Source organism: Balaenoptera borealis (genome assembly GCF_965194805.1).
Source record: "Balaenoptera borealis genome assembly, chromosome: 1".
Taxonomy (NCBI): domain Eukaryota; kingdom Metazoa; phylum Chordata; class Mammalia; order Artiodactyla; family Balaenopteridae; genus Balaenoptera; species Balaenoptera borealis.
The window spans coordinates 109,048,805-109,075,829 of NC_138860.1; the positions used below are offsets into that span (position 1 = coordinate 109,048,805).

A 27,025-nucleotide genomic window follows, 5' to 3' on the forward strand; every position below is an offset into this window, starting at 1 on the left:
GCAGACTTTTTCCCCGGACTCCCTCCCGGCTAGCAGTGGTGCACTAACCCCTTCAGGCTGTGTTCACGCCGCCAACCCCAGTCCTCTCCCTGCGATCCGACCAAAGCTCGAGCCTCAGCTCCCAGCCCCGCCCGCCCCGGCGGCTGAGCAGACAAGCCTCTCGGGCTGGTGAGTGCTGGTTGGCGCCGAGCCTCTGTGCAGGAATCTCTCCGCTTTGCCCTCCGCACCCCTGTGGCTGCGCTCTCCTCCGTGGCTCCGAAGCTTCCCCCCTCTGCCACCCGCAGTCTCTGCCCGAGAAGGGGCTCCTAGTGCGTGGAAATCTTTCCTCCTTCACGGCTCCCTCCCACTGGTGCAGGTGCCGTCCCTATTCTTTTGTCTCTGTTATTTCTTTTTTCTTTTGCCCTACCCAAGTATGGGGGAAGTTTCTTGCCTTTTTGGAGGTCGGACGTTTTCTGCCAGCGTTCAGTGGGTGTTCTGTAGGAGCAGTTCCACGTGTAGATGTATTTCTACTGTATCTGTGGGAAGGAAGGTGATCTCCGCGTCTTACTCTTCCGCCATCTTCTCTCCTCCCCTAGTTCCTCACTTTTGATCCCAAACTTTATATCAAACAGAAATATTGACTGATCTAGTTTTTAAAAATACTTTTGATTATCCCAAACAAATAATTAATTGACAAAGATGTGACTCTAGAATTCTGTACTACTTCCCAACATTAATTTTGGGAAAACATATTTAAATCAAACGTATCACCTACACTTTAAAGAACTTGGCATCACTTTTCCCACATACACATTCACACATAAACTTTTCCACTAATCAGGGATGGCTATAGCAGATCGCGCGACCTTTGTATATCCACACCCTGCTTGGAATAATGAATGTAGGTACCCTAATCTCCACAGGTGTGTGTCCAACAGGGACTAGACTAGCCATATGTGCTTTACTGATTATATGCAACTTTCAGCAAACTCCAAATTCCAGAACGTGTACTCAAGCGTATTTATAAGCTGGCAGTACTACCTGAAAGCTTTGAGTTTTAAACAAATGTCCACGTTTTCTGCCACATAGAATGATAATTCATTTTCTTTGATTACTCTTTACAAAATAACTTAAAATAGTTGCCATTCTTTTATCCTCTTCCAGATTAAATATATATATATACATAATTTTCTTAAGAACTATGATGAATGAGGGGTGATTTTTAACACCATGTGTAAATAATTTTTAGAGGCTCCAAGGACTTTGTTTTATTTAGTTTCACATTAAACAAGGATGTTTTAATAGATGACAACAGCAAATCTCCAATATAGAGCAAAAGGCATATTTGATATACACAGAATGAGAATTTGCTTCCTACAATAAAATCTCTTAGAAATATGCATTGTTTCTTTGGAATAAGCCTTATAAGCTGGATGACCATCTAGGGAGTTTCCTGTTTAATCATCTTTTGAATATTTACTGATGATTTCAGTCAAGCCATGATCTAATTCAATGAAACAACTGCTTTGACTAATTTGTTTACTAGATTGAAAAAATTATTTTCTATCATGTATAGTCTTTTACAGCCATAGAGTGACCTCATGCATTTACTGTCTTAAAATATTAGAAAATATTAAACATATCCAGATACTTTGACTATGATTATTTTGTATTTAAAGAGGTACTCAAATCTTTTTGTGAATCTCATATTAACAAAAGTATTCGGTAAATCAAAAAGTAGCTGTTAGCTCATACAACTGTGTGCCTAATATTTTGCTGAATATTTAGTATATAGAAAAACTAAAGGTACATTTATTTTAACAAATATTTGAGTACCCATTATGTTTCAGTGATCTGAGGCGCAAGATACACAACATGAGATACCAAGATGAATAAAGCCTACTAAGAGACTGCAAATAAGGAGCTAAATGTAGAAAATATCTACATCATGAAGTAAAATTTGCTAAATAGAGAAATAACAGATGAGCCAGTAAAGCAGAGTGCTTATGATCATAGAATTTGAAGTTAGGCAGCACTGGTCTGAATCCCTGCTTCATCATTTACTTAATTTTATACCTTAAATGTCAGTAATCTCATCCTCTATAAAATGTGTGAGATTTAAATGAGAAAATGCTTAAAAATTATGGCACTGGCCTGATACATAGTAAGAACTCAAAGTAATCTGTAACCATTAGTTCCACATAATAGATAAAACACTATAGGCCGAAAAAAAAACAAAAAAACAAAAAAAAAACACTATAGGCCATTGCATTGGTAGGAGGGGGAGAGAGAGAGAGGATGAAGAGGGGAAAAGGGCAGGAGGAAAAGATGTAGGAGACAGAGGAAGAAGAGAATGAAGAAGAGGGAGATCACATCTTCAATTTGGTTAGGAAAGGAGAAGGAAGAATTAAGGAGATTTTCATGAAGTAGTGGCATGTGAGATGTCTTTGAAGGATGGACAGGATTTTTCAAAGTGAAGATGGGAAGGAAGGGTATTCTGGACAGAGGGCTCAAGATAAAATTAGGTGCCAGAGGAGTTGACTGACAAGTGTGTTCAGTGTAGGGCATGTGTCCAGTGTAGCTAAAGCACATGGTGTTTGGAAGTGAGAAATAAGACCAAAAAAGACTAGTTGGTAGAAAGCCTTAAATGCTAGACTTAAATGTGAAACTGTATTTGATTCAACAGATTTTTGAGTAAGGTAGTGAGAAAATTTAATCTGTGCTCTACAGCGTAGATGAAGATGATAACACTGCATAAGGTGGAAAGGAAAGGGAGAATACGAGGATGAGACTTAGGTAGGCTCTTGTAACTACATTAGAAGTAATGGGAAATTAATTAGTAATGGTTAAAGATTATAGTAGACATGGAAAGAGGATTCAAAAGATATTGCAGATCCAGAGCTCAGAAGACTTGGCAACTGATGAGATTTTGGAGTAGGGAGAAGTCAGAGTGAAATACAGCTCTGAAATTTCAAGCCTCAGTGACTGAAGATATCCTAACAGTGTTAATAAGACTAAGGAAATCAGAAGGAAGATCCAGTTTTGTGATGCTAGTGAAAAATTCAGTGAGTGGTGAATTTGACATACCAAATTCTAATGACAATGCTCATCATGCAGCTGATAAAAGTAGATCTTAAGTTTGTGAGAGAAATTCAGAATGGAGATATTGATTTGGACATCAAGTGCCCCCCCCCTACAAACAGACTGTGGTATCACTGAAATTATACCTTCAACACACTGAAAAGAAAATAGTAAAGACAGTAAGTTTTTGATCACCTTATTTTTTTAGAGACACACGAATGGTATATAATGATGTAAACTTTATTTCAGTTTAAAAGCTCAAAGTCATGAGCATATTGTCACTTAGAGCTGAAATAGGGAAAAAATAGAGTAAAGAAGGGTAACCAAGGTCATAAAAAGAAGAGCAGAAAATAAGATACCATAGAGAATATAGGAAGATGGCTTTAAATATGAGTCAAACCACCTTGAACACGGACCTTGAATTCAAACAAAAGACTGTCTTCTTAAAAGTTAAAAACAGAAGCAGAAAATCTTGACAGCATACTAATTTGACAAACATTGTTACATTCTTCTGTTTTGTTTTATGAAACAAAGTGTTTCTTATTGTTGATGAAACATCTTCTGTGCTTCACATTTTAAGCACACTTCCAATTAATATGAAGAACAAAGCAATGTGTAACAGCATGAAAAATCTTCAGTGGTGAATGAAGAAAATCCTAGTTCTTTAATAGTAAAAGAGCATCTTATTTAGCTATTAAATTAACCTAATAAATTAACATAAATTAGAATTTTTAAGTAATGAAATGTACTCTTCAAGGCATGACAGGTGGGTATGCTATCAAAGCACTCTTCTAAATGAAATCTAGACTCCAAATGCAGTGCTATAAATGCATAGTGTCCACATTTTTATTCCCCTCATTCCTAGCAGTCTAAAGTTTTCTAGTATCAGTGCATTACCCTTTGTCACTTTTCATTACTTTTGGATCATTCAAAGTCCAAAATTGAGAAAAAGTAAGCCACAACCACTGAAAAGGGTATCATTTCTTCTGTCCACAGAAACACTGATTTAGATCATTTGTAGAAAACCTGTTGAATGCAATTAGTTAGGTCTTGTGTTTCTACGCTAGATATATAGAGAAAGCCCATCTTTCAGGAGACAGAAATATGTAAGCTACAATTATAAAAAGTATATCTGTGAGAACTACAATATCCAAAAGCTTCTAAGTTATATAATGCAGCATTCTATAAAAACAGGGAAATTTGGACAGATATTAATCATCACATGGTAATGTTTTACAATGAACACTGTAAGTAATTCCGTGCCTATCTTTCAGGATGTGATTGGAAAAGCACTGCAGTACCTTGGAACATTTGGTGAACTGAGCAACTTCGAGCAAGTTGTGGCTGTGATTGATGAAGAAATGTGTATCAGCTGTGGCAAATGCTACATGACCTGTAATGACTCTGGCTACCAGGTAAGAATCCTGCTGCAATTAGGCTGCTGTGAGGCATGTTTCTTCTTGGCTTTATGTAGCAGAAAGCATCTTCTGTCACAAAGTGTGGGATTCAGACCAGACGTGCCAAACATTGCTACTTAGCAGTGACATAGCTGTCTGTCCTCTCACCCTCATAACATAGTGATTTTCTTTAAAGAGAAGCCATAACTCATACTAACGATACCACCATTCAGTGCACAGTATTGTTTTAGTATCATTTCATCACTCATAAAATTGGAAGGAAAAATTCAAACAAAAAAAGAAATTCACACAATTATGGCCATGAGGAAGCATTATGCTCTCGTGCAGAGGGAAAAGAACTACAATTTATTGCCATGACCCTGAAAGGACTTGCTTCCTTCTACCAAAGAGAATGCCCTTCCATTCAGTATTGATTGAGCTTCAGTTAGAAAGAAAAAGCATTTTCCCACCAACTAGGTGGTCTGGTTGGGACCAGAAATCCTCTATAGCTGGAAGAGCCAACAAGTTGTATTCCTACCACATGAAATGATCCAGAGATTCTTCCCAGTTCATCCTTCAGCTGAGAGTCTGCCATGGAACAACAAAGAAAAAATGGGCATTCAACTGTCTTCAGGCTAAAAACTACAGAATAATATTATTTTCATTAAATATTTCAAGCTATAAAGAAGTATAATAAAGTAAAATAAGATCCCTTTAAGATGATTAATGAATTTTCAAAATAGAGAAAATGGCCATTGTTAAAAATTGTAGTTCATTTACCTTATTCAGCTTGGAGAAAGTTCCTATTTGCTTGTGGTACGATATTACATATTCTTCTGATCACCTAATACAGGTATGACAGACATAATTTTAATTTTTAAAAAATCTCTTCGTCCTTAATTTAACACTACTTCTATACCAAATTTTCACCCATTGTATCACTTTTTTTTCTGAGAAGTGTCTCTAACGGTTACTTTGAAAATGCTAATCATATCACATGCATTTTCATTTCCTCTTTTCTCTAATTAACCAATCAGAGATAAGTAAGGAAGTTCCGTCACTAAAATCACAGCATCAGGGTTCTAACATCTTAAATCTTAGAGGTTATGACTCCCACCTTGTAATTCTAGCCTTGGTACAATTTTTAGCAAAAATAATCTTATTAATGAGGGGAAAAGATCACAATTATACATTTTAAAAGATTTTAAAAGTCCTTTGACTCTTTTGTCTCTAAAAGATAAAAAATAGAAAATCAGAATCTTCAACTGTAAAGTTTTACATGTTTGCAAATTTTCAAAGTATAAGATTTCTAAAACATAAGTATTATTTTATTTTCATCAATTGTTTCTTGGATTTCTATTTATAAAAGGGTACATAAGGAAGAGAAATAGCTTTTACTCATTTAAACAGCCATCTGAGATGTTGTTTTACAAAACATGGCAACAATTTGTTTAGACAAATTTTCTAATAGTTTGTCATAACTACAGCTCTTGTTCAGATATATGATTGTTTCCTAAAGATCAGAAATTTTTTAAAAATATTAAGCAGCCTGAGATAATTTACTCTAATGAGACCATTTTCATTTTTATGTGCATAAAAGAGAAAAAAATTATAGTTACAAGTAACCTCATTTGGGGGAGGAAAATTTTAAACATAAAAAATATTTTGAATTGGATTATATAGCATGCTGTATATGACACAGAACAAAAAAAAAACCCAACAGAATTCAGTAATTATTTCAAAATGTAAGATTTGCAGACCTAGCCTCAAGGAGTATCTGGAGTGAGGTGGGGGCTTAATGACCCTCATAATTTTTCTCAACCCCCTAGCTCGTCCCTCCAAATTAGTGCACCATCTGAGTAAAAACATCGAATTGTTCTGCAAGATTCCAGACAAGTCCTCAAGTCTCCTCTGCCCCCACGTAGCTACCCTGAAGTCTCCCCTAGATGGAAATTCTTGCATGTTGTTTCCACTGTTGAAATATCTCTCTTTAACAAATAATCATCATGACTTTAAATAAAAATCTCAATTGTAAATTTCACACTAGGTATTTTCATTGCATATTATAGATTGCTTCATGTTAAAAGAAAGGAAGGAAGGAAAGAAGGGAGGGGGAAAAATGGAATAAATTATTGAATTTCTCAAAATCCTGAGCAGTTTTAGAGCTGGAAGCCTTATCCTGGTTCTCCCAGCTGAGGAGTGTCAGGCCAGGACCGGGAAGCCAGGTGTCCAGGCTCCCACCTTTCAGTGATTTTTCCCCTTGGTGGTCGGGTAATGCCTAGAATCAGCTTGGAAATCCTCAAACCTGAAAGCTGGCACTTAAGCTAATTTTTTTTCCTATTGCCTTCTTCTAAACACTACACACATAATTTGAAATCGAAACAAGTGCATTCATTGCCCCATCTGACAGTGACACTTCTCCACTGTCGAGAACCATGAGTGTGAGAAGGGCAAGGTGTGGAAGCACCCTGCCCCCCTCAGGTAGCCGACACCTACCCAGTCATGGTCAGACTGACAAGACCTACGTTCTTCTCAGAACACAGGACACTAGAGAGTTACTATTTTATGAAATATTTTCCTCACACAAAGAGAGAAAAATACCTCTAAGGAATTTTAAACATTGGGTTTCTAATTTTAAAAGCATTTCTTTTCTGTCCTTTTTTTTTTTTTTTTTTTTTTTTCCCCCTTCTCCCTGGCAGCTCAACTGTTGCTATAGCTGCACCACAGTGCTGGGCGTAGTTGTCTCCAAGTGCAGCTCTCCTGCAGTGGAAAAAAACGTTGATGCTAAAATGGGGGCATTCTTGACCTTTGTGGGCAGTGACAGCAAGACTCTTTATTTCTGTTCGCAGGCTATCCAGTTTGATCCTGAAACCCACCTGCCCACCATTACTGACACTTGTACAGGCTGTACCCTGTGTCTCTCCGTCTGCCCTATTATCGACTGCATCAGAATGGTTTCCAGGACAACACCTTATGAACCAAAGAGAGGCTTGCCCTTGGCTGTGAATCCCGTGTGTTAAGGTGATTTGTGAAACAGTTGCTGTGGACCTTGAGGTCACCTACTTATGCTGATCTTTTTAATTGTGATTATTATGCTCAGCTCTTTCTAAATTCAAACAAATATATAATTTCGAAATAAAAAAAGATAATTTCTAAAGAAATTTCTAAATTTTAAAAATGGCTACTGCCAGTGACCATTCAATTAATGGTCATAAAATAGAATAATTCTTTTTTGAGGAGAGTTGTTAAATGTAACTGTGTAGCAGTTAATTGGATGTTCACCATCAGTTGTCCATTATGAAAAATATTAGCAGTTTTGTGGCAATTAATGCTACAGTTTCCAAATTGCCCTATGCTCGGCTCTGTCTTTGATTTCTAATTGTAAAAGAAGTAAGTATTTTAGAACAAAGTACAATTTAACTTATGAGCAAATGTTTCCAAGGAAACATTTTATAATTAAAAATTACATTTAATTTTAACTCTGTTTCTAAGCAAAGGTAATTAGCTCCATAAAGCTGCAATGAAGTCAAATAATAATTTACTGTGGCAGGAAAAGAAAGCCAGCAAGGGTTTGGGAAACTTTTTTAAGGCCACTTCACTGAAATAACTTCTTTTTGGTGCTGGATACTGAAGGGGAGAGTATTTAGTAACCATTCATATCACGCTGTGCTATTCATCACTCACTCCTGAGATGGGTGTCCAAACGCCACCAATGAATCTACATGACATTCTTCTTTAAATATTTAAACTATGTTCCTAACAAAGTAAGACGAGTTAGGACGGAACTCTGGTTAAAACCACTCTTTTGCTGTGCACAGATCTGTTCTATCTGCTTCTGATAGTAACCTTCATGATTACAGCAGTTAATGTTTGAACACAACCCAGATTATACAACAGTGGGTCATGTGCTTCATTTTTCAAGAATGAAAAATATAGTATTGGAAATATATATTAAGTGTGTGATACCACTTTACCAACTCTTTATTTTAGTGTTTATGTTGAATTTCCAAAGTAATTAAATAAAAAAGAAATATTTTCTGTTATTGCCAAATAATATTTTCGTATTTCTCTATTTTCATAATCAGCAAATAGCATCCTATAAATCAGTTTATCTCTTCTTTGTGGCATATTTTAATATGAATCCATAAGTAGTAAATCTTTATGTAATCACCTGTGGCATATTTCTATGACAAATGCAAGATCAAGAAAAATTAAATGTTTGATTATGCACTTTTAGAAATGCACATTTACCATAAAATCTGTATGATTGAATAATACCAAATAAAATTTTATAAAGCATTTTAAATAACACGGTCTTTTGCTATCTCTTGGTAGAGCAGTTTGGGGTTAATTCTACAGCAAATTCCATTCACAGTCAGTCATACATATCAAGCTAGTTCAAATCTAATGAAGGTGTCCTTAAGATTTCTTCTCACTCTTGACTCTGATTACCCCTTCTACACAGATGTGCTAACATCTATACCTCCAAGTTGGACTTCTATCCATGTATCTGACCACTTGCTGTATTTAAGCATTTCAAACTCAATTTCAAAAGTCAAAATAGTTACCTCTCCTGCTTTTTGTCTTCCCTGCTTTCATGCAGTCCCTTACCACGTCCAACAATTTTACTCCTAAAACATTCCCCAAGTCTTTCCCCAGCTCTAAATTGTAGAAACTGCCATGGTTCTTTCCTCCAATGTGTATTATCCAGCTCTTGTAATACCTCCTAACAGGCCATCCAACATGTCCTCCCACTTCTTCAGTGCTATTCTATTGATAGATTACTTGCCAACATGAATGTCCCATCATATTTCTCTACCACCATAAAAACCTCCAGATCCTTTCATGTGTTAACAAATTAAATGCAGTCTCATTAAAATGGAATTCAATACTCTCCTACTAAGAGCCTCCACTACTATTCCAAACATATGTCCTTTACATACTCTGGGCTTTAACCAAAGTTGGAAGATAATTGCAGTCTTTGGAGTTTGATACCTGGCTGTCACTTAATTGCTTGTTACCTCAGACAACCAAACTTCCTAATCTATTAAATTGGTATTAAAGTAGTTTCTAATTCCTAAGATTATTGTGAGGATGAAGCAAAATAATACAGGTTAATTAAATAACTCTTATTGAATAAGTATTCAGTTTTTTTTTCTCATTTAAAAACATCCTATAGTGAAGCAATTTAGAAAACAAAGATGTGTTTTGGATACAAATCATCTTCTGTCTCTTCTATTATGTATTGTTATTTTAAAATTAAAATGTTTATACTGGAACAAGTTGTAAATCTTACTGGTTCCCTTGTTAACAATGAGTTCATTAAAATCTTTAATGTGTTCACTTAAAAATATGTTTATATTAGAGCTCATATAATCAGGTTATACTTTATAATAAACACAGAATTTCAATAATATAAAAACATTCAGTTACTAAGATCTTATCTAATATTGTCTGAAGAGACCATCAGCGGTCTATCTTGTACTACTCAAGTGAGAGCCTTGTCATTACAATAAAATAACTTAAAGATTCTTCTTGACTTTGTATATTAAGAAAAAAAATTACCTGTAAATACTGTTTATATAAGTCAAACATTTTTTAATGCAGAACAAATTCTTCTACCATTGTTTTAAAACTCTATCAACCAAAGTGACAGCAACAAACCAAAACTAAAATGTAAATAAAACATCTCATTTAAGCACACAGTAATTTGATCAGAATAGAGATTATTAGCCCCATTTCACAGATGAAAAACCAAGGCTCAAAGAGTTTATGCAATTTGCCCAAGACCATACATTGAAGAGGGCAAAGTCCATATTTAAACCCAATACTCCACTCGCCCACTCCACAGCCCACAGTGCATGTTCCCCAGCTTCACTTGCACCTCCCAAACCTTCCTACAAATATGAAAAAAGTTATTCATCTTACACACAGGTTATTAGAATCTGGATCTGCTGCTTGCCAAGTACATGAACTTGGATATGTTAACTAGACCACTGAACCTCAATTTATTCATCTGTAAAATTTCATCAGAAGATGATAGCTTTGCATTTAATACATTAGATATAATTTCTGTTGCTACTATTTATGAACATAGAAACTTCAAATACACTTTAAAGAGATAAAAGGCTACTAGCAAAAATCTACATTTGCTAGACTCAAAATCAGACTGTCTTAGTATTAACTGGTGGTATGACTTCCTAAGCATTCATTCATCACCATAGCAATCTGGAAAAAGATATTCCAAGCAGTTGGAAGATCAAGATTCTTTTAAAAAGAGAGTAGGGTAGCTAATTCTAACAAAAATGAAAGATCCCGGTAATGAAACTTAACATATAAATATCCAATTACCATATTTAGAAATGAAGCTCAGCTGACTTGACTTTCAGACGATGCCCTCTCTTCCAGATTATTTTGCTAAGCGGGTATTATCTATTTTTCCACAATATGAATATTTGGAGATGCATTATTCACTTTTGCTGGTCTTAGGATGCCATTTAATGGCCTGAAGAAATTATGAAATAACCATTGTCTGAAAGGGCTAAGATACGGTCCTTAGAAATGAGCTTATTACATGGCAGGATCTGATCTACTTCTAGCCTACGAAGTTAATTCAATTAACTGGAAAGCCATTAGACATACTATTATCCACCCAGAGCTGTAACTTTTCCTCTTATCCACGGATGCATACAATTCAGCAAACTGCCTGCAGAGTGAAAATTTGGACCAGATCTTTAATGATTCTGGGAGGTTCCTGTAGTCTAGCTCTTTTTTTATTAATTAATATGGTAACATTAATTAATATAGTACCTCTTTTATTAATTAGTACAGATTTTCTGCTTAAATTTTTTAAATTACAAAATGACATTTTTAAAGTGAATAGTCCCATTCAGGTTGGAAACTTGCATGGCTAATTGTCCCTCTGAGTATGTTAGCCTTTCATTAACTGATCTATAGCATTTATAAACTCTGATATTGTCTATCATTGTTTTCATATTTACTATTCTTCTAATATGCACTATAAACTTCTGTGCCATCAAAGAAACCAAGCCATCTTGTCACTGGTAGATAGTCTATGGTAGTGAGTCATATTGATTAATGTATCTGTGCAGTTATTTATTTACAGAATTTATGTAGTGCTTTTCCATATGCTGTGTTCCGCAAGCACCAAGAGTCTTCTGTGTCCCTGCCTTCTCTATTCCACTACCATTGATGAATTCAAATTCATATACTGCTGGAAGTTTTTGAAGATTTGCATTAGTCAACATACGGGTCAAGACCTCCTCTCTTACCAATAATTTTCCTTCATGTGTTTCTGTTGAAAATAAGATCTACCTGCCTGTTACTAGTGCTGGCTTATTCATCTTTCCTGGCCTTCTATGATTTTATGGTATCCAGCTCCATGGAATCTAGGTATTTGGTCAAAGATAAAACGCCAAGTATACACACACACGCACACAAGTGTGAGAAAGACACACGTATGTTAAGACTCAATTATTGAAAAGGTTAAGTCTGCATATTTTCTTGGAGGTATAAGAACCTGAGTGAAAGATAAGAAACTTTCAATTCAATTTATGTCTTTATGTAAGAAACTCAAAAATGCTTATTTTCTCTGTTTTAAAAGAAACTCTTTTGAGTGAAAGGGAGAGGGAGGGCTTAGGGATTTGGGACAGGACTGTAGGAAGCTAACCATAATTTTTTTTTACATTCCCCTTTTGTTTTGCAACATTTGGGAGACTACATCTTGCTCTTCCTTCGTATAGGTTGTGATGTTTTGATGGGGCTACATATGTGATTGGGGGGGCATGGTGTATTTAATAATGAAAGTTCGTTTTCTCTTTTGAGACTACAAGCATGAGTAATTTTTATCCTACTGCAAAGGCTTGCCAACAACTATGGCCAATGGCAATGCCTCTTATTCCAGTATTATTCTGAGCTAACCCTTAAAATAAAAATCTTTGAAAGTTTCCTGAAGACAAGAACATGGCAGCTTTATGCTCTCTTCTGCTAAAGACAGCAGTATAGGAGTCCAAGGACCTAGCAAAGAACACCATAGATAAAACATCTACATTAAAGATAAGAGGAGAAAGACTGGGGACTCCAAAGTCTATGTGTCATCCCCCCTTCTCTGACTTTCAAATGTGTATATCAGAGTGCTTGTTGTACAATGGATATTCAGTTACAAAGCCTAACTTTGGATGCCTAAAGTCAACTCTTATCTCCTCCTTAGTTCATCTCTTCCCATCCTTCTTCATGTATCATAGCTTTGCTCCTCGTCTAGTCACTCAGGATTGATCCAATAAAATCACAATAAGCTCTTCCTTTCCTTCCTGCCCCATATCAGTCAGGATGCTTAATTTCAAGTGACAGAAAATCCAATTCAAACTATTTTAGGAAAAGAAAGAAGGATGTTATTGGCTTACATAACTAAAAACCCAGGGGTCGTATTTATTGGATCCAGAGTTTCAAATAATGGCATCAGCAGCACTCAGATTCCCTTCATCTCTCTGTTCTGCTTTCTGTGGCTTTATTTTCAGGCTCCACGTGTGACCCCCGGAGCTCTAAGTTCACATCGTCTTTGTTGTACCATAACAAATATATTGTTGCGTGATAGACAAAAATGTCCCCTCCCCAAGCTGCTTATGTCCTAATGCCTGGAACCTGTGAATTTATCATGCTACATGACAAGGGGGAGAATAAATACCAGATTGAATTAAGGTTGCTAATCAACTGACCTTAAAATAGGGAGATTATCCTAGATTATCTGGGTGAGCTGAATGTAATCACAAGAGTCCTCAGTAAGAGGGAGGCAGAAGAGACAGAATGTCAGTAATGCAATCGAGAAATACTCAGCTGGTCACTTAGGGCTTTAAAAATGGAAGGGGGTCACAAGGCAGGGAATTCAAGCACCTAGAGAAGCTAGAAAAAGCAAGAAAATGGACTTTCCCCTAGAACCTCTAGAAAGGAAGGCAGTTCAGCCCATCTTTAGTTTTTAACCAATGGAGACTTCTTAGACTCTGACCTCCAGAACTGTGAGATGATTAGTATTGGTGTTGCTTTCAGTAACTTAGTTTGTGATAGTTACAGCAACAATAGGAATCTCATATATTCTGCAAGGATCAAGAGCCTCTGCTGTTACCAAATTTGGGTAAACGGATGGACCAAAGAATAAAAATCAACTACAGTCTGTCCCACTGCATTCCTCCCATCCATTGCCAGTTTTTATCAATTCTACCTCTGAAATAAGAAGTGCTTCTGTATCTTCTTCTATTCTCATTGCCCTACTTCAGGTCTTTATCAAGGGACTTAAAGATAATTTTTAAGGTCCATAATAGTTCCATGTTGCTAGAATCTAGTACCTAAGATATGAAAAAAAAATTTGTCTGAAGTAGAAACTTACATGACCTTAGAAGTAAAAACAAAGCATTCATTTGTGCCCAAAAATATCAGATTACACTGATATATATAGGAGATGAGACAGGAAAATGTAGAGCCAAGTATTCTCAAAAAGAAATTTAATATGATTTTTGTCTTATGTGCTAACTTTATTTTCATAAACTTCTTTTATTAAAATATAGCACACACAGAAAAGTTCACAAAAGTCATAAGTTTCATCTTATCACACAAAGAGAACAATAGTCATTTAATTCCCACCCAAGTCAAAAATCTCCCTGCATCTCTGAAATCCTCCTTGGACCTCTTCCTTTCTCCTGCAAAGTAACCACTGTCCTGACCTCTAACACCATGCTGGTTTGCCAGCATTTTATATAAATATTTTTGAACTTTATATAAATAGAACCACACAATAAGTTTTTTTTTTTTTTTTTTTTTTTGGCCACACCGCACAGCATGAAGGATCTTAGTTTCCAGATGAGGGATGGAACCAGTGCCCTTGCAGTGGAAGTCTTAACCACTGGACCACCATGGAAGTCCCCCACGATATGTATTTTTTTTAATAAATTTATTCAAATTATTTAATTTATTTATTTATTTTTGGCTGTGTTGGTTCTTCGTTTCTGTGCAAGGGCTTTCTCTAGTTACGGCAAGCGGGGGCCTCTCACTATCGCGGCCTCTCTTGTTGCGGAGCACAAGCTCCAGACGCGCAGGCTCAGTAGTTGTGGCTCACGGGCCCAGTTGCTCCGTGGCACGTGGGATCTTCCCAGACTAGGGCTCGAACCCGTGTCCCCTGCATTGGCAGGCGGATTCTCAACCACTGCGCCACCAGGGAAGCCCTGTATTTTTTTAAATGATTGATTTCTTTCACTCAATATTAGCCTTTGGAGAGTCATATACGCCATTGGATGTAATGGCAATTTGACGATTTTTATTCCTGTGTAGTATTCCAGTGCATAAGTATGGCATAATTTCATATCTATGTTATTATTGAAGAAAATATAGGTCGTTGGTAGTCTTTCTTACTATTACAGATAATGCTGCTATGAAGATTCTTGTGTTTGTATTTCGGTGCATAGATGTATGCATTTCTTTTAAGAAATAACCAGGAAGGGGATAGCTGAATCATAGGAATTGTGTCTTTATTATTATTTGTGCTACTGAAATGTTTTGCAAAATGATTATAGCCATTTGCACTTCACCAGCAGCATTCAAGTTCCTCTTCACCCTTGTTAACACTTTATATTGGAAGGAGGGGTGTTGTTAGCAATCTGATGGGTTCATAGTGGTAAATATTTAATAAACAGAAAACAAAAATCTTAATCATGAAGGAAAAAGTTGATAAAGACAACATTAAAATTAGGAGTTTCTGGGAAACTCCCACTGGTGATCCAGTGGTTAGGACTTCTCGCTTCCACTGCCGAGGGCCTGGGTTCAGTCCCTGGTTGGGGAACTAAGATCCTGCAAGCTGTGAGGCACGGCCAAAAATTTTAAAAATTTTTTAAATTTAGGAGTTTCTTTTCATCAAAAGGACCACTAAGAGTATGAACAGGTAAGTCACAGAGTGAGAAAATACATTTGCAATACATATAACTGACAAAGAACTCACTTACAAAATATTGGAACACCTACAAATCATAAGAAAAAAACAGACCACCAATAGAGCAAATGGGCAAAAGACATAAATAGATGCCACACAAAAAGAGGATATTCTAACTGTAAACAAATGTATAAAAAGGTGCTTCAAGGTATTGAAAACTAAAATATAAGGTACAGCTCCACTAGATAGAAAAGAAACTGAAAGAATTGTGTAGTAAATAGAAAATACTGAAGCTGCTTGGCCCCTAACCAGATTGTGTAATTGAGCAGTAAATAAAATTTAGCCTACCAGTTTCATGCTGAGGCAAAATGAGAAATGAAGTTTTCTTAATCTTTATGCATTGTAAAGGATTTGTTATTTAGGAAAGGAAGTGTATTAGTTCCTGCATCAAGTGAGATTTTAATGAATGAATGACTGTCAATTTCAGAGAGTTTAGAAGATACCTTCCTTAGAGAAGATGTTCATTACTACATACAGACCCATATGGAATTTGTCGGGTGGTTGAAAAATCTTAGATGGCTTGTTTGGTACAGCAACAGTAAAGAAAACCATACTTTGCATATTATCAATAGTATTGCATCAACCATTTTTACACTCAGCCAGGAGGTGTTTACAAATTAACTCTTCATTACCATGCCTTAAATAGCAGAGACAACTCCACATTCATCAAATAATAATTATTAAGGACTTTCAGGTGGTGGAGCTGTCCAAATTGTGACATTATTGGGTCTAATTATATATACATTTAGCTTCAGATCAATTTTATCAGCAGGGAAACTGTAGAGTCTTTTGATTGCACAAAGGCTTACTAAGAGTATCTCATATCATGACATATGGTGATGAGTATGGTAGCACAAAGTTTAATTACAGTGCCCTTACAGCCACTCAAACAAGAAATTTTGAGAACTTGAACTGATAAGGCAGCAATAGTGGGGTTAGAGAGGAAGGAATGGATTGAAGATATATTTAGCAGTAGAGTTGAGAACACCATAGATTTATTAATAACCAGTAGATACCGGCCACTGTGTAAAGTAATGGAAAAACACTAGAAATACACAGTAATTTTCTTCTAATAGAATGTTGATCGTGCTATTATGGAAATAATATAAATGGATCCTTAAGTCCTGGGAAAGACAAAGGATACTTCACAGAAGATATATACCAGGTGAACAGAATCTTGTGGACAGGTGACACGGCGTAGTGATTTAGAATGCAGATTCTGGAATCAAACTCCTTGTGCTTGAATCCTGGCTCTGCGGTTTAGATGTGCCTTCTTGTGGAAGGTACTTAATAATCTCAGCCTGTTTTCTCAGGAGAAAGGAGATGACTGATGACAACTAACATTTAACCAGTTGGCACTACATGCCAGGCACTATTCCAAACACCGTACATCCTATAATCTTTTTAACCATCACAGTCTTATGAAGTATGTACTATTATTATCATCAGTTTTAGAGCCGAGGCAACTGAGGCACAGAGCTACTAAACAATTTGTACAAGCCTCACTGCCGGTAAATGGCAGAGCTGAGATTTGAACGCATGCAGTCTAGCTCCTGAATCCATGCCATCAACCAATACACCACTCTGTCAGGGATCAACTTCTCAGCACTATTGTGAGGTCAAAAGGAGATAATGCATGCAAAGTGCTTCTCTCAGTGCCTGCACGTGCAAAGTGTGTAATAAATATTAGTTTAATAATACAAAATTATAGTATAATATCAAATATTTTTTTAAATTAGCTTTTCAGGATGGTGCCCCTGGCAGTAGGATCTGCTGGCTGGATGTTATAAAGAGTAAAAAGGAAGGAAGGAGGCAGCTGTCCTGAAACATGAGACCAGGGCCTGCATCTCCAACTTCTCTGGGTGTAGGTGGTGGCAGTGCCCATGCTCAAGGGCAGGGCTTCCTAGCACAGTCTCTTTGGGCTTGACAGGAGAGCTGGGTTCATTCCATCAACAATCACTTTCCAAGGACCAGGGATGGGCCAAGCCTTGTGGCAGGTTTCTCAGGGGAGGCAAAATAAAGGAGTGGCTAAAAGTTCAGTTTCTGGAGACAGAGTTCCCAGGTTTGAATCCCAATCTTGCCACTTAGCTTTAGACTTTGGACAAGTTACCTAACTTCTCTGTGCCTCACTTCCCTTGTCTCTAAAGTGGAAAAAGTGTAAACAGACCTTATAGGGGGGCTGCTGCAGATGAAGAGAGCTGACGCACAGAGGTCCAGAGTGAGGGCTCCATGAACATGCCCCCTGCGTGGCCCTTGCCCTCCATTCCATCCCACACTTTCGACCAGAACTGACATCTTCCCACTTCTCATCAATACTAGAACAATTGCCCAATGAAGTGCTTTCTAAACTTCTTTATTTTTCCCTTTTTTAGCATAGAAGTTTAAAAAATGAACCCTATACCAAAATATATAAAACACCCTAATGCTTTAGCATGTGCTGTTTCCTTGTTCTGTATTGCTCTTCATACAAGGAGTAATTTTTTTTCCTTTCTTCAAAAACTAACACAAGACGTTGGGACCTCTTCTCTAGGGCATCCCCAGACACGAGAGTTAATCATTCCCTCCTGATAATATCTTTGCTCCTTATGCATCTGCCTATGAGTGCAATAAGTTGCAAGCACTTGCCATATGCATCTTTGCATTCCCAGGGCCAGGTTGAGGGCCTGGCATATTGTGGGCTGGGTACACAACAGATTATTTTTTTAACAGCTTTACTGAGGTATAATTCACATAGCATAAAATTCAGCCATTTAAAGTATAAAATTCACTTGCTATTAGTATATTCAGAGTGGTGCAACCATCACCACTATCAATTTTATCACTCCCCGAAAGAAACCCCATACCCACTAGCGGTCAGTCCCCATTCCTCTCTGCCCCAGCCTCAGGCAAACATCAATCTACTTTCTGTCTATGGATTTGCTTATTCCGGACATTTCATAAATGGAATCATAAAATATTTGGTCCTTTGTGACTGGCTTCTTTCACCTTGCATAATCTTTTTAAGTTTCATCCAACTTGTAGCATGTATCAATACTTCATTTCTTTTTGTGGCTACATAATATTCCATTGTATGATATACCAATGTTTTATTTATCCATTCATCAGGTGATGGACATTTGTTTTCATTTTTGGCTAATTAATAAAGCTGCTATAAACATTCATGTCCAAGCCTTAGTGTAGACATGTTTTCATTTTTCTTGGGTGTATACTTACGAGTGGAATTGGTGTGTCATGTAGTAACTATGTTTAACCTTTTAAGGCACTACCAGATTGCTTTCCAAAGTCACTGCTGCACCATTTCACATTCCTACCAACAGTGTATGAATGTCCAGTATCTCCACATCCTCACCAACACTTGTTATTATCTGTCCTTTTGATTATAGTCATCCTAACAAAGTGAAATGGTATCTCCTTGTGGGTTTTTTTTTTTTATTAGTTTATTTATTTATTTTTGGCTGTGTTGGGTCTTCGTTTCTGTGCGAGGGCTTTCTCTAGTCGCAGCGAGTGGGGGCCACTCTTCATCACGGTGCGCAGGCCTCTCACTGTCGTGGCCTCTCTTGTTGCGGAGCACAGGCACCAGACGCGCAGGCTCAGTAGTTGTGGCTCACGGGCCTAGTTGCTCCGCAGCATGTGGGATCTTCCCAAACCAGTGCTCGAACCCGTGTCCCCTGCATTGGCAGGCAGATTCTCAACCACTGCGCCACCAGGGAAGCCCTTCTCCTTGTGGTTTTGACTTGCATTTTCCTGATAGCTTTTTGTTACGCATTTTTTCTTGTGTGTATTATTTTTATCTCTGCTTTGGAGAAATGTCTATTCATATTCTCTTCTTATGTTTAATTAGGTTATTTGTCTTTTTTATACTGAGTTGTAGAGTTCTTTTTATATTCTAGATAAAAGCCCCTGCTCAGACAAACAATTGGTAAAAATTCTTTTCATTCCGTATGTTGCCTTTTCACTTTCTTGATAGTGTCCTTTGAAGCACAAAATTTTTTAAATTTTGATGATGTCCAATTTATCTACTTTATTTTGTTGCTTATATTTTTGGTGTAATATCTAAGAAACTATTACCTAATGTAAGGTCATAAAATTTACACCTATGTTTTTGTCTAAGATTTTTATATTTTTAGCTTTTACATTTAGGCTTTTGATCCATTTTGAGTTAATGTTTTTAGATGGTGTAAAGTAGGAGTCTAGCTTCATTCTGTTGCACATGGATGTCCATTTGTCCCAGCACTATTTGTTGGAAAGACCATTCTTTCTCCCGTAATAAAATTTTGAATTAAATGGCATGGCTCCTCCCTTCAGGGAACTCACAGTACGATGATAGAGACTGGTAGGTACACCAGAAAATCCTATAACAGTGTGTAAGCCCAGAGGAGTGCAAGGGTCAGCTGAGAATCTCTTCTTCTAGGTTTCTAAACTAAGCCCTGATATTGAACATAGAACTACTACAAACAATTGTTCTTTCTTCCTATGAGATATAGTTTAAAAAGACACCTGCATAATATCTGGATTTCTAGGGGGGCACTAGTCTTTCCACCTCATGGGAACATCAATTAGTAATCACGAAGATGCCTTTAATGACATCATCCTGGCCATTGTTAAATCGATCCATTCATTTTAAATAGGAACCTCCACACTTCCTTTTCCCACCCTCTGTCTCCTTCTCCATTCTGAATCAGGTGCCTGGCTTCTCTGCAGACATTGCTAAAATCACCAAACTCGGGCTTCCCTGGTGGCGCAGTGGTTAAGAATCCGCCTGCCAATGCAGGGGACACAGGTTCGAGCCCTGGTCCGGGAAGATCCCACATGCCGCGGAGCAACTGGGCCCGTGAGCCACAACTACTGAGCCTGTGCTCTAGAGCCCGCGAGCCACAACTACTGAAGCCCGTGCGCCTAGAGCCTGTGCTCTGCAGCAAGAGAAGCCACCGCAATGAGAAGCCTGCGCACCACAACTAAGAGTAGCCCCCGCTTGCCACAACTAGAGAAAGCCCGCGAGCAACAACGAAGACCCAACGCAGCCAAAAATAAATTAATTAATTAATTTTTAAAAAAATCACCAAACTCAATTAGGGAGAAAGGCCTGCAGGCCCTGCTTTAGGATGTCTGTCAGGGTGTCACAAAGGGTCTGGTGAAGGCCAAGAGATTGAGCAGAGTTTTTCAATCCTGGCCTCTAATTTCAGAGTCTGCACCAAGCTTTGGACTTGATACTTCTACGATGATAAAGAAAACTTTGACATTAAATGACATTATTCATCAAAATGTTGCCATTTATCTCTCAATTACAATAAATTAACAATGTACTAGTACCATTTTCTTTCCTTAATCTGACATCATGGTTATGGGTGTGAACAAATACATATATGCAGTGTTCCATAATTATGCCTTTCCAATAAGAAAAACAATTTGTAAATAATTTTTACTCATTGAATAGTATGGAGGTTTCTAAATCCTCTAGAATTTTACCCATAAAGATCTAAAATATTCTTTGTTACATAAAGAAGTATCCTAGGGGGTTATCGCTTGCTCTAACATGTGGCACCACTTTGCTGATACCTGTGGAAGATGTGCTTGCCTTGCCAGCATCTGGCTACGTGGCAGACTCCAAAGGCAGCTGCGGAAGAAACTTCAGAGTTGCTTCCGGGTCTTCCACATAATTAGCCTGTTTATAGGCCATCTGGATTGCTTTAATTTCACCATCGCCATTTCTTTCTTTCTGAAGAATTTCTGTGTGTCTCTCCCTTTGGGACTAAAATCATTAATAAATCCTTCCTTAGTCAGAGACACTAGCTTCTTTACTGTGCCTGGCAGCTCTCTGTCCCCCTGGATCCATCTTATTATGAAGCCCCCTACAGACCAAAGGAGGGTGGTGTTGATGCTTGAGAAGGCTGTCATCAAATTAACAGGACTCATTAGAAGGAAATTACAGATTTGGGGCTCCCCAATAGAATAGGTTTTTAGAAACCCTCAGCCAAAGAATTGCAAAGCGTACTTAAAGAGAACTATTGCAAGAAGGGCTGAATTTTAGTGAGGACAGCTCCGATGGGGACACATGCTGAACTGTCAGCCCTGGGCTAATCAGTGCTCATGTGAACTGTTCACCTGATTGGAGTATCTTCAGGCCTCACTAGGTCACTGTGTGGACCAATGAGGTCACACTGACATTACGAAATAAATGTTCACAGCCAACCCTCACCTGCAAGCCTACCTATGTCAGCCGTTTTTGAAGAGCACACCCCGCTCCCAATTTCCAACAACAACAAAAGGATTAGCACCTGTCTCCAAGGGGCCGTGTGCTCCCGCATCCTCTTGCACACCAGCACCGCTCCTGGAGACACCAGGGTCCCATCACTCTAAACCTGGATTCTGCTCCTCCGAGTTTCCACTTCATCATTAACATCCTCTTATTCACATCCTGCCAGTCCCAGAGCCAACAAAACTCTCAATCTTCTTAGTGTGACATCAGCTCTACTTTCAGGTAAAAAGAATAAAAGCTGCCCCCACTCCTTACATGACCTTCTGTTAAAAGGGTCCAACGAGTTGGCCCTGATATTTACAGTGCCTGGAGTAAAAGTACAAATGGAAACTGCCTTCCCAGCCTAAACCTTTCTCTCCACACTCTCTCTCTGTCCCTATCTGTCAGTGGCCTCAGACACATGCCTGTGGACACCTTAGTGCAAATATTCAGGTCAGTGGAAAAAAAAACCCAAAAACTTCTTTTCCTCCAAAGAGCCTGTTCCACATCGCACAGGACACGTCTCATGGTAGGATCTGCCTTTGGAAAGGGCACCCAGGGAACAGGCCTGGGCAAGTCCTAGAAGTGACGGTTGGGAATTCTGGGCTCCTGAAGCATAGGCTCAAGAGCCTCTACCTGCTAGATGATTCTAATCTCAGCTCAGGCCTAGAGAAGACACCCTTATACAGGGATGTAGCAATAACACTATCGTTCTCTGAGTTTTGCTGCAAATGTCACAGAGAAGATAATGTGCTTTTGTGAGGAGGCAGTGACAGGCACTGCAGGAGCTTCCAGAAGGATAAAGCAGATGCAAGTGGAATTGCTCTGGTTGAAACAGGCCACGAATAAACGTCCTATGTGCCTTCCTCCCTTCCTTTATTTATGTATCGATATTTATTCATTTAACAAATACCTAGTGCATATTCTAGGACTTGGTGATTTCAACATAAAGACAGACAATGAAAACCCCAGCTACCAAAGAGGAAAGGACATGGGCATTGATGTTAAACCGGGTTTGAGTTTCTGCCACTGCCACTTAGCAGCAGCAAGCTACTGGACTTGGAGAATGAGGGAAGACTGTCATATTTACTTCACAGGATTGTGGTACGAATTCTGATACCTTAAGGAGCAATTAGCATATAATAGATTTCCTTAGATGTTCCTTCTCTCTTCTCCCTCCCAAGTTGGTATATATAGTCTATCTGGTCCCCTTTGGGATCAAGAGACACATTTGCAGAGTGAGTGACCAGTCAGGAGTGGAGTTTGACTCCGGACCAAATGGAAGTTGTCTGCCTGTGTAGAATTCACTAATCTCTACTACAAATAATAAAGCACCCATATCAATGGAAAATGGACAATGAGTGAAAAATTTTGCACTTATTCCTAATAGTAAGCTGGCCTAAACATCTAGCTTGTTATTTACAAGTCCTCTTAACAGGTCTTTTTATTATTATTAATCCTGTAGCTATTTGGTGATTCCTCTGTGCCAGGGATTGTTTCAAGGACTTTTACAAATAATAACTAATTTAATCCTTGCTATGCAGAGATGGGAAACCCAAGCCTGGGAGGTGAGGTCATTGGTCCAAGGTCTCACAGCTAGAAGATGGCTTTAGTGTTTATACCCCTAAACCACCCACCACGAGCACCTTCCGTTCCCTGATCGTCCTTCTCATGCTATTGTTTTTATTAGAAAGTTCTTCTTTCTCCTCATCAGCTGTCAAATCCTGCTTATCCCCAAGCCTATATCAAATCTTACTGAGAGTGAACAAATTGGCTGCAATGGGGCCATAGAAATGATTTTGCTTGGATCAGATGGCATTAAAAATTTTACTGAGTAAACATCTTAAAATCAAAATTCGTCACATCACGATCCTGATTTCTAAATCCTTTTGAAAACTCAGATCCAACAACCATCAGTTCTAGAGCAGGGGTTGGCATACTCCAGGAGCCACACCAAGGCAGCTTCTCTTTGTAAATAAAGTTTTACTGGAACAAAGCCACATCCATTCACTAACCGAACTGTCTATGGCTGCTGTCATGGGTAACAAGTTGCATAGTGGGGTTGCAACAGAGTTTCACAGTCACAAGTTATGACAGAGAGAGTACGGCTGAAATATTTACTATCTATCTGGCACTTTCCAGGAAAGGTTTGCTGACCCCTGAGCTAAAACTAGAAGCAGCTGCCCCTTCAGGCAGGGCTCTCCAAGTGGACAGACCACCTCCACTCACCCCTCTCATTGCCTGCCTGGCCCCTGCAGATATGCAAGTGTCTTCCCTGTTTACAAGTTTCTAGAACCTCTCACCACCTCTGCTCACACCTCTCTCCCCCTCCTTTAACTAAGTCTGTCCCCAATTCTCCCCACTGTCAATCAAACCAGCCACAGTTACCTGCCCTGGTTTAGCTGCAGGAATGGTTTCGTCTTGTTTAAAGCTTGTTTGGAACATATCTCCCCTTCTTTCACACACCCCTAAGGCCTAGCGCTGTGAGGATAAAACAACAGACGCTTAGTAAATATTTTTATTTGACAAACTGTTGTCAACCTGATATACCCTAACCTTAGAAAAGAATAAAGAATACCAAAATAGATGTTTCCTTCAGGAAGAAAACCTGGAGGGGAAGATGCACATTTCCCATCTGACAACTAGGGACGTTACCCGTGTCAGCTTCTCCTAATCACCCATCCGCTCTCTGCAGGCAAAGGCAGGCAGTCTCAGGAAGGGCTGCCACCCGCCTACAAGAATGCCTCCAGGGTGGTAGCTCCGTCTTGGGGGCTTATTAGGGCACACAGCAGACTAGCTCCACATCTTGGGGTAAACTCCTATCACCTCCACTCAGAGACACAGTTCTATGAAACAGACTGTGCAGTAAGAACTAGAACAGCCAAGGAGCTTGGACTCTCAAGCCTTTGGGTCAACATTTTTTCTCTCTAGCAAGGAAAACATAGGAATAAAGTAAAGGGAGTTGGTTAGATGGTTGGAATGTTCACTGACATTACTTTCTAATCGTCCAGAGCACCTGGGCTGGTAAGTCACCTCCCCTGGCCAGAGTCCCTTCCCTCCAAGGTGCTTTAATGATTTCCATCTGTGATCCCATTTCTAGGATTTCATTACTAAACAAACACCTTTCCAATTCACACTCCTTCTCTAGAATATTTAAGTACCAAGACTAGCATCTATGTTTAGTCTTTCTTTAACATGACCTTATATGTCTGCTATGATTTGTTAGATACTGATAAATCTCAGAGGTAGTGTCTTATTTTCAAGATGAGTGGAAAAAAGAGGGAAGGCGTCAGCCCAGAGTGGTCCCAACGTACTAGCTACATTACTGAAGTGGGGGCAAAGTGTGGATATCTCACTACGGCAGGAGCTCTCAGCACCAAACTGAAAACCAAAGATGGGTAGGAGCCCAAGTCTCCAATATACAAAGGCTTTATTGGAACTAGAAATGTTCGACCCACAAGGCCATATTCTAATCTCACTGGGGAGGTCACCCTTCAGATTGAATTCTGATTGTCCAAATAGTCTTTAAATTTTGACTCCTGGCTTCAAAAACGTGGGGACGGGTTGCTTTCTCTAAGGCAAGAAGTCGCCACAGTCAGGCCGTGGCTTCAGTCTCGATGGCCTCCCTTCTCTTGGTGAGCCCACCAGGGCCGCATGGAGATGACAGATGCCTCCCCAGGAGTGGGCACTCAGAGGTAGTGGCCCAGGGAGGAATCGATGGATCACACTGGGTCAGCTCACCCTACCAGATCAAAATGAATCTGTGAGGAGATGTAGTTCTTTTTTTTTTTTTATAAATTTATTTTATTTATTTTATTTTTGGCTGCATTGGGTCTTCGTTACTGTATGCGGGCTTTCTCTAGTTGTGGTGAGCAGGGGCTACTCTTCGTTGCAGTGTGCAGTCTTCTCATTGTGGTGGCTTCTCTTGTTGCGGAGCATGGGCTCTAGGCGCATGGGCTTCAGTAGTTGTGGCGCACGGGCTTAGTTGCTCCGTGGCACGTGGGATCTTCCCGGACCAGGGCTCGAACCCGTGTCCCCTGCATTGGCAGGCAGACTCTTAACCACTGCGCCACCAGGGAAGCCCGGAGATGTAGTTCTTAATCCTTTATCCACAAAGCTTGGGGCCACACGTGTTTCCCATTTCAGAATTTCTCACATTTTAGGAAAAAATGCATATGCATATGCTGAATATCATATACATCCCTAGAAAGATGAGGGCAGCGCTCCATATACGAGGTCATTCATATTTCTGGATCAGTGTATCCACTCTAAGGGCGATGACGATGTTACAATAGACTCACATCACATCAGTTCAGATTTCACCCCCAAATGCGTGCAAGTCAGGTTAATTTTACTGGCAAATGATAAGTTACTAAAAAACAAACAAAAACAAAAAAACCCAAACCCTCTTGGATATTGGAGGTTTTGTTTAGAATTGTGGAAAAAAGGATCATGGACCTGTATTTCCAAATAAAACTGTGACTTGATTACCACTGACTCTTGACTCATCTTTGGTGCTCTCTCAGCACAGTTGGAAACACGGTCATGTCCCACGACCTTGGCTCAGGCCAAGATCTCCCATGACATTCTTTCCCCCCAAGATGAAAGCCTGAAAGGCTTACACCGCTTCCTTCTATCTGTTAAGTAGGACACGGTGATCTCTAATGTTTGAGGATACTTCTCTCCAGAAGGCCAATGTCAGTTCCTGATCACCCCCAAAGATGAATGCTCAGCTCTTTTCATTTTACAGACTTTACCCTAAACATTACAGAAACCAGAGAGGAGTTATCCATAATAATAATAAAAGTGGAAAATAATAGTATTAACAATAGTACTAATAGTAAAACTAATATTTACTGAGCCCGTACTAAGTGTCATCAATTGTCCTAGTGGATTGTTTAAATAATTTGATTTAACTTCACAGTAAGTCAATGACAAAGATAGTATGATTATCTTCATTTTCTAGACAAGGATATTGAGGCAATGGTAGGTTAATTAACAAAATTACAAACTTTAAAAATTCCTGTCTTTATTGATGAGATGGAACATTACAACTGGGTTAGAGTTTGGGTCTCGGTTTGTTGGTTTTTAATTGTTGAGGATAAAATTATATATCATTCTTTCTTCCCTCCAAGAACCCTCTTCTTCAATCATTAGGATTTTAAATTATGGCAGAACAATAGAGGCCACCTTTCCCCCCAAGATGGTAACTGATTTCTTCCAGGGCTTTCTGTCTGTGTGAAAACCGTTGCTGTCTCTTTCAGAGTTTTCTCATACAAATGTAAGCGAGACAAAGTTCACTGCCGTCTCCAAGACTTTCTACAGTAATGCCTATCAGCT

The 27,025-nt window shown here is 38.7% G+C and overlaps 1 protein-coding gene across 2 annotated transcripts in view; it reads left to right on the forward strand.

Moving 5' to 3' along the window:
• DPYD (dihydropyrimidine dehydrogenase) overlaps positions 1 to 20,505 on the forward strand; it is an 815,942-nt gene extending 795,437 nt beyond the window's left edge. For both annotated transcript variants that reach the window (XM_082383233.1, XM_082383234.1), the window contains 2 exons: positions 4,335 to 4,475; positions 7,307 to 20,505. In XM_082383233.1, coding sequence (XP_082239359.1) covers positions 4,335 to 4,475; positions 7,307 to 7,477 — 312 coding nt within the window. In that variant the 3' untranslated portion in view covers positions 7,478 to 20,505. The remainder of the gene's footprint in view (positions 1 to 4,334; positions 4,476 to 7,306) is intronic.
• The last annotated feature ends 6,520 nt before the right edge of the window (positions 20,506 to 27,025 follow it).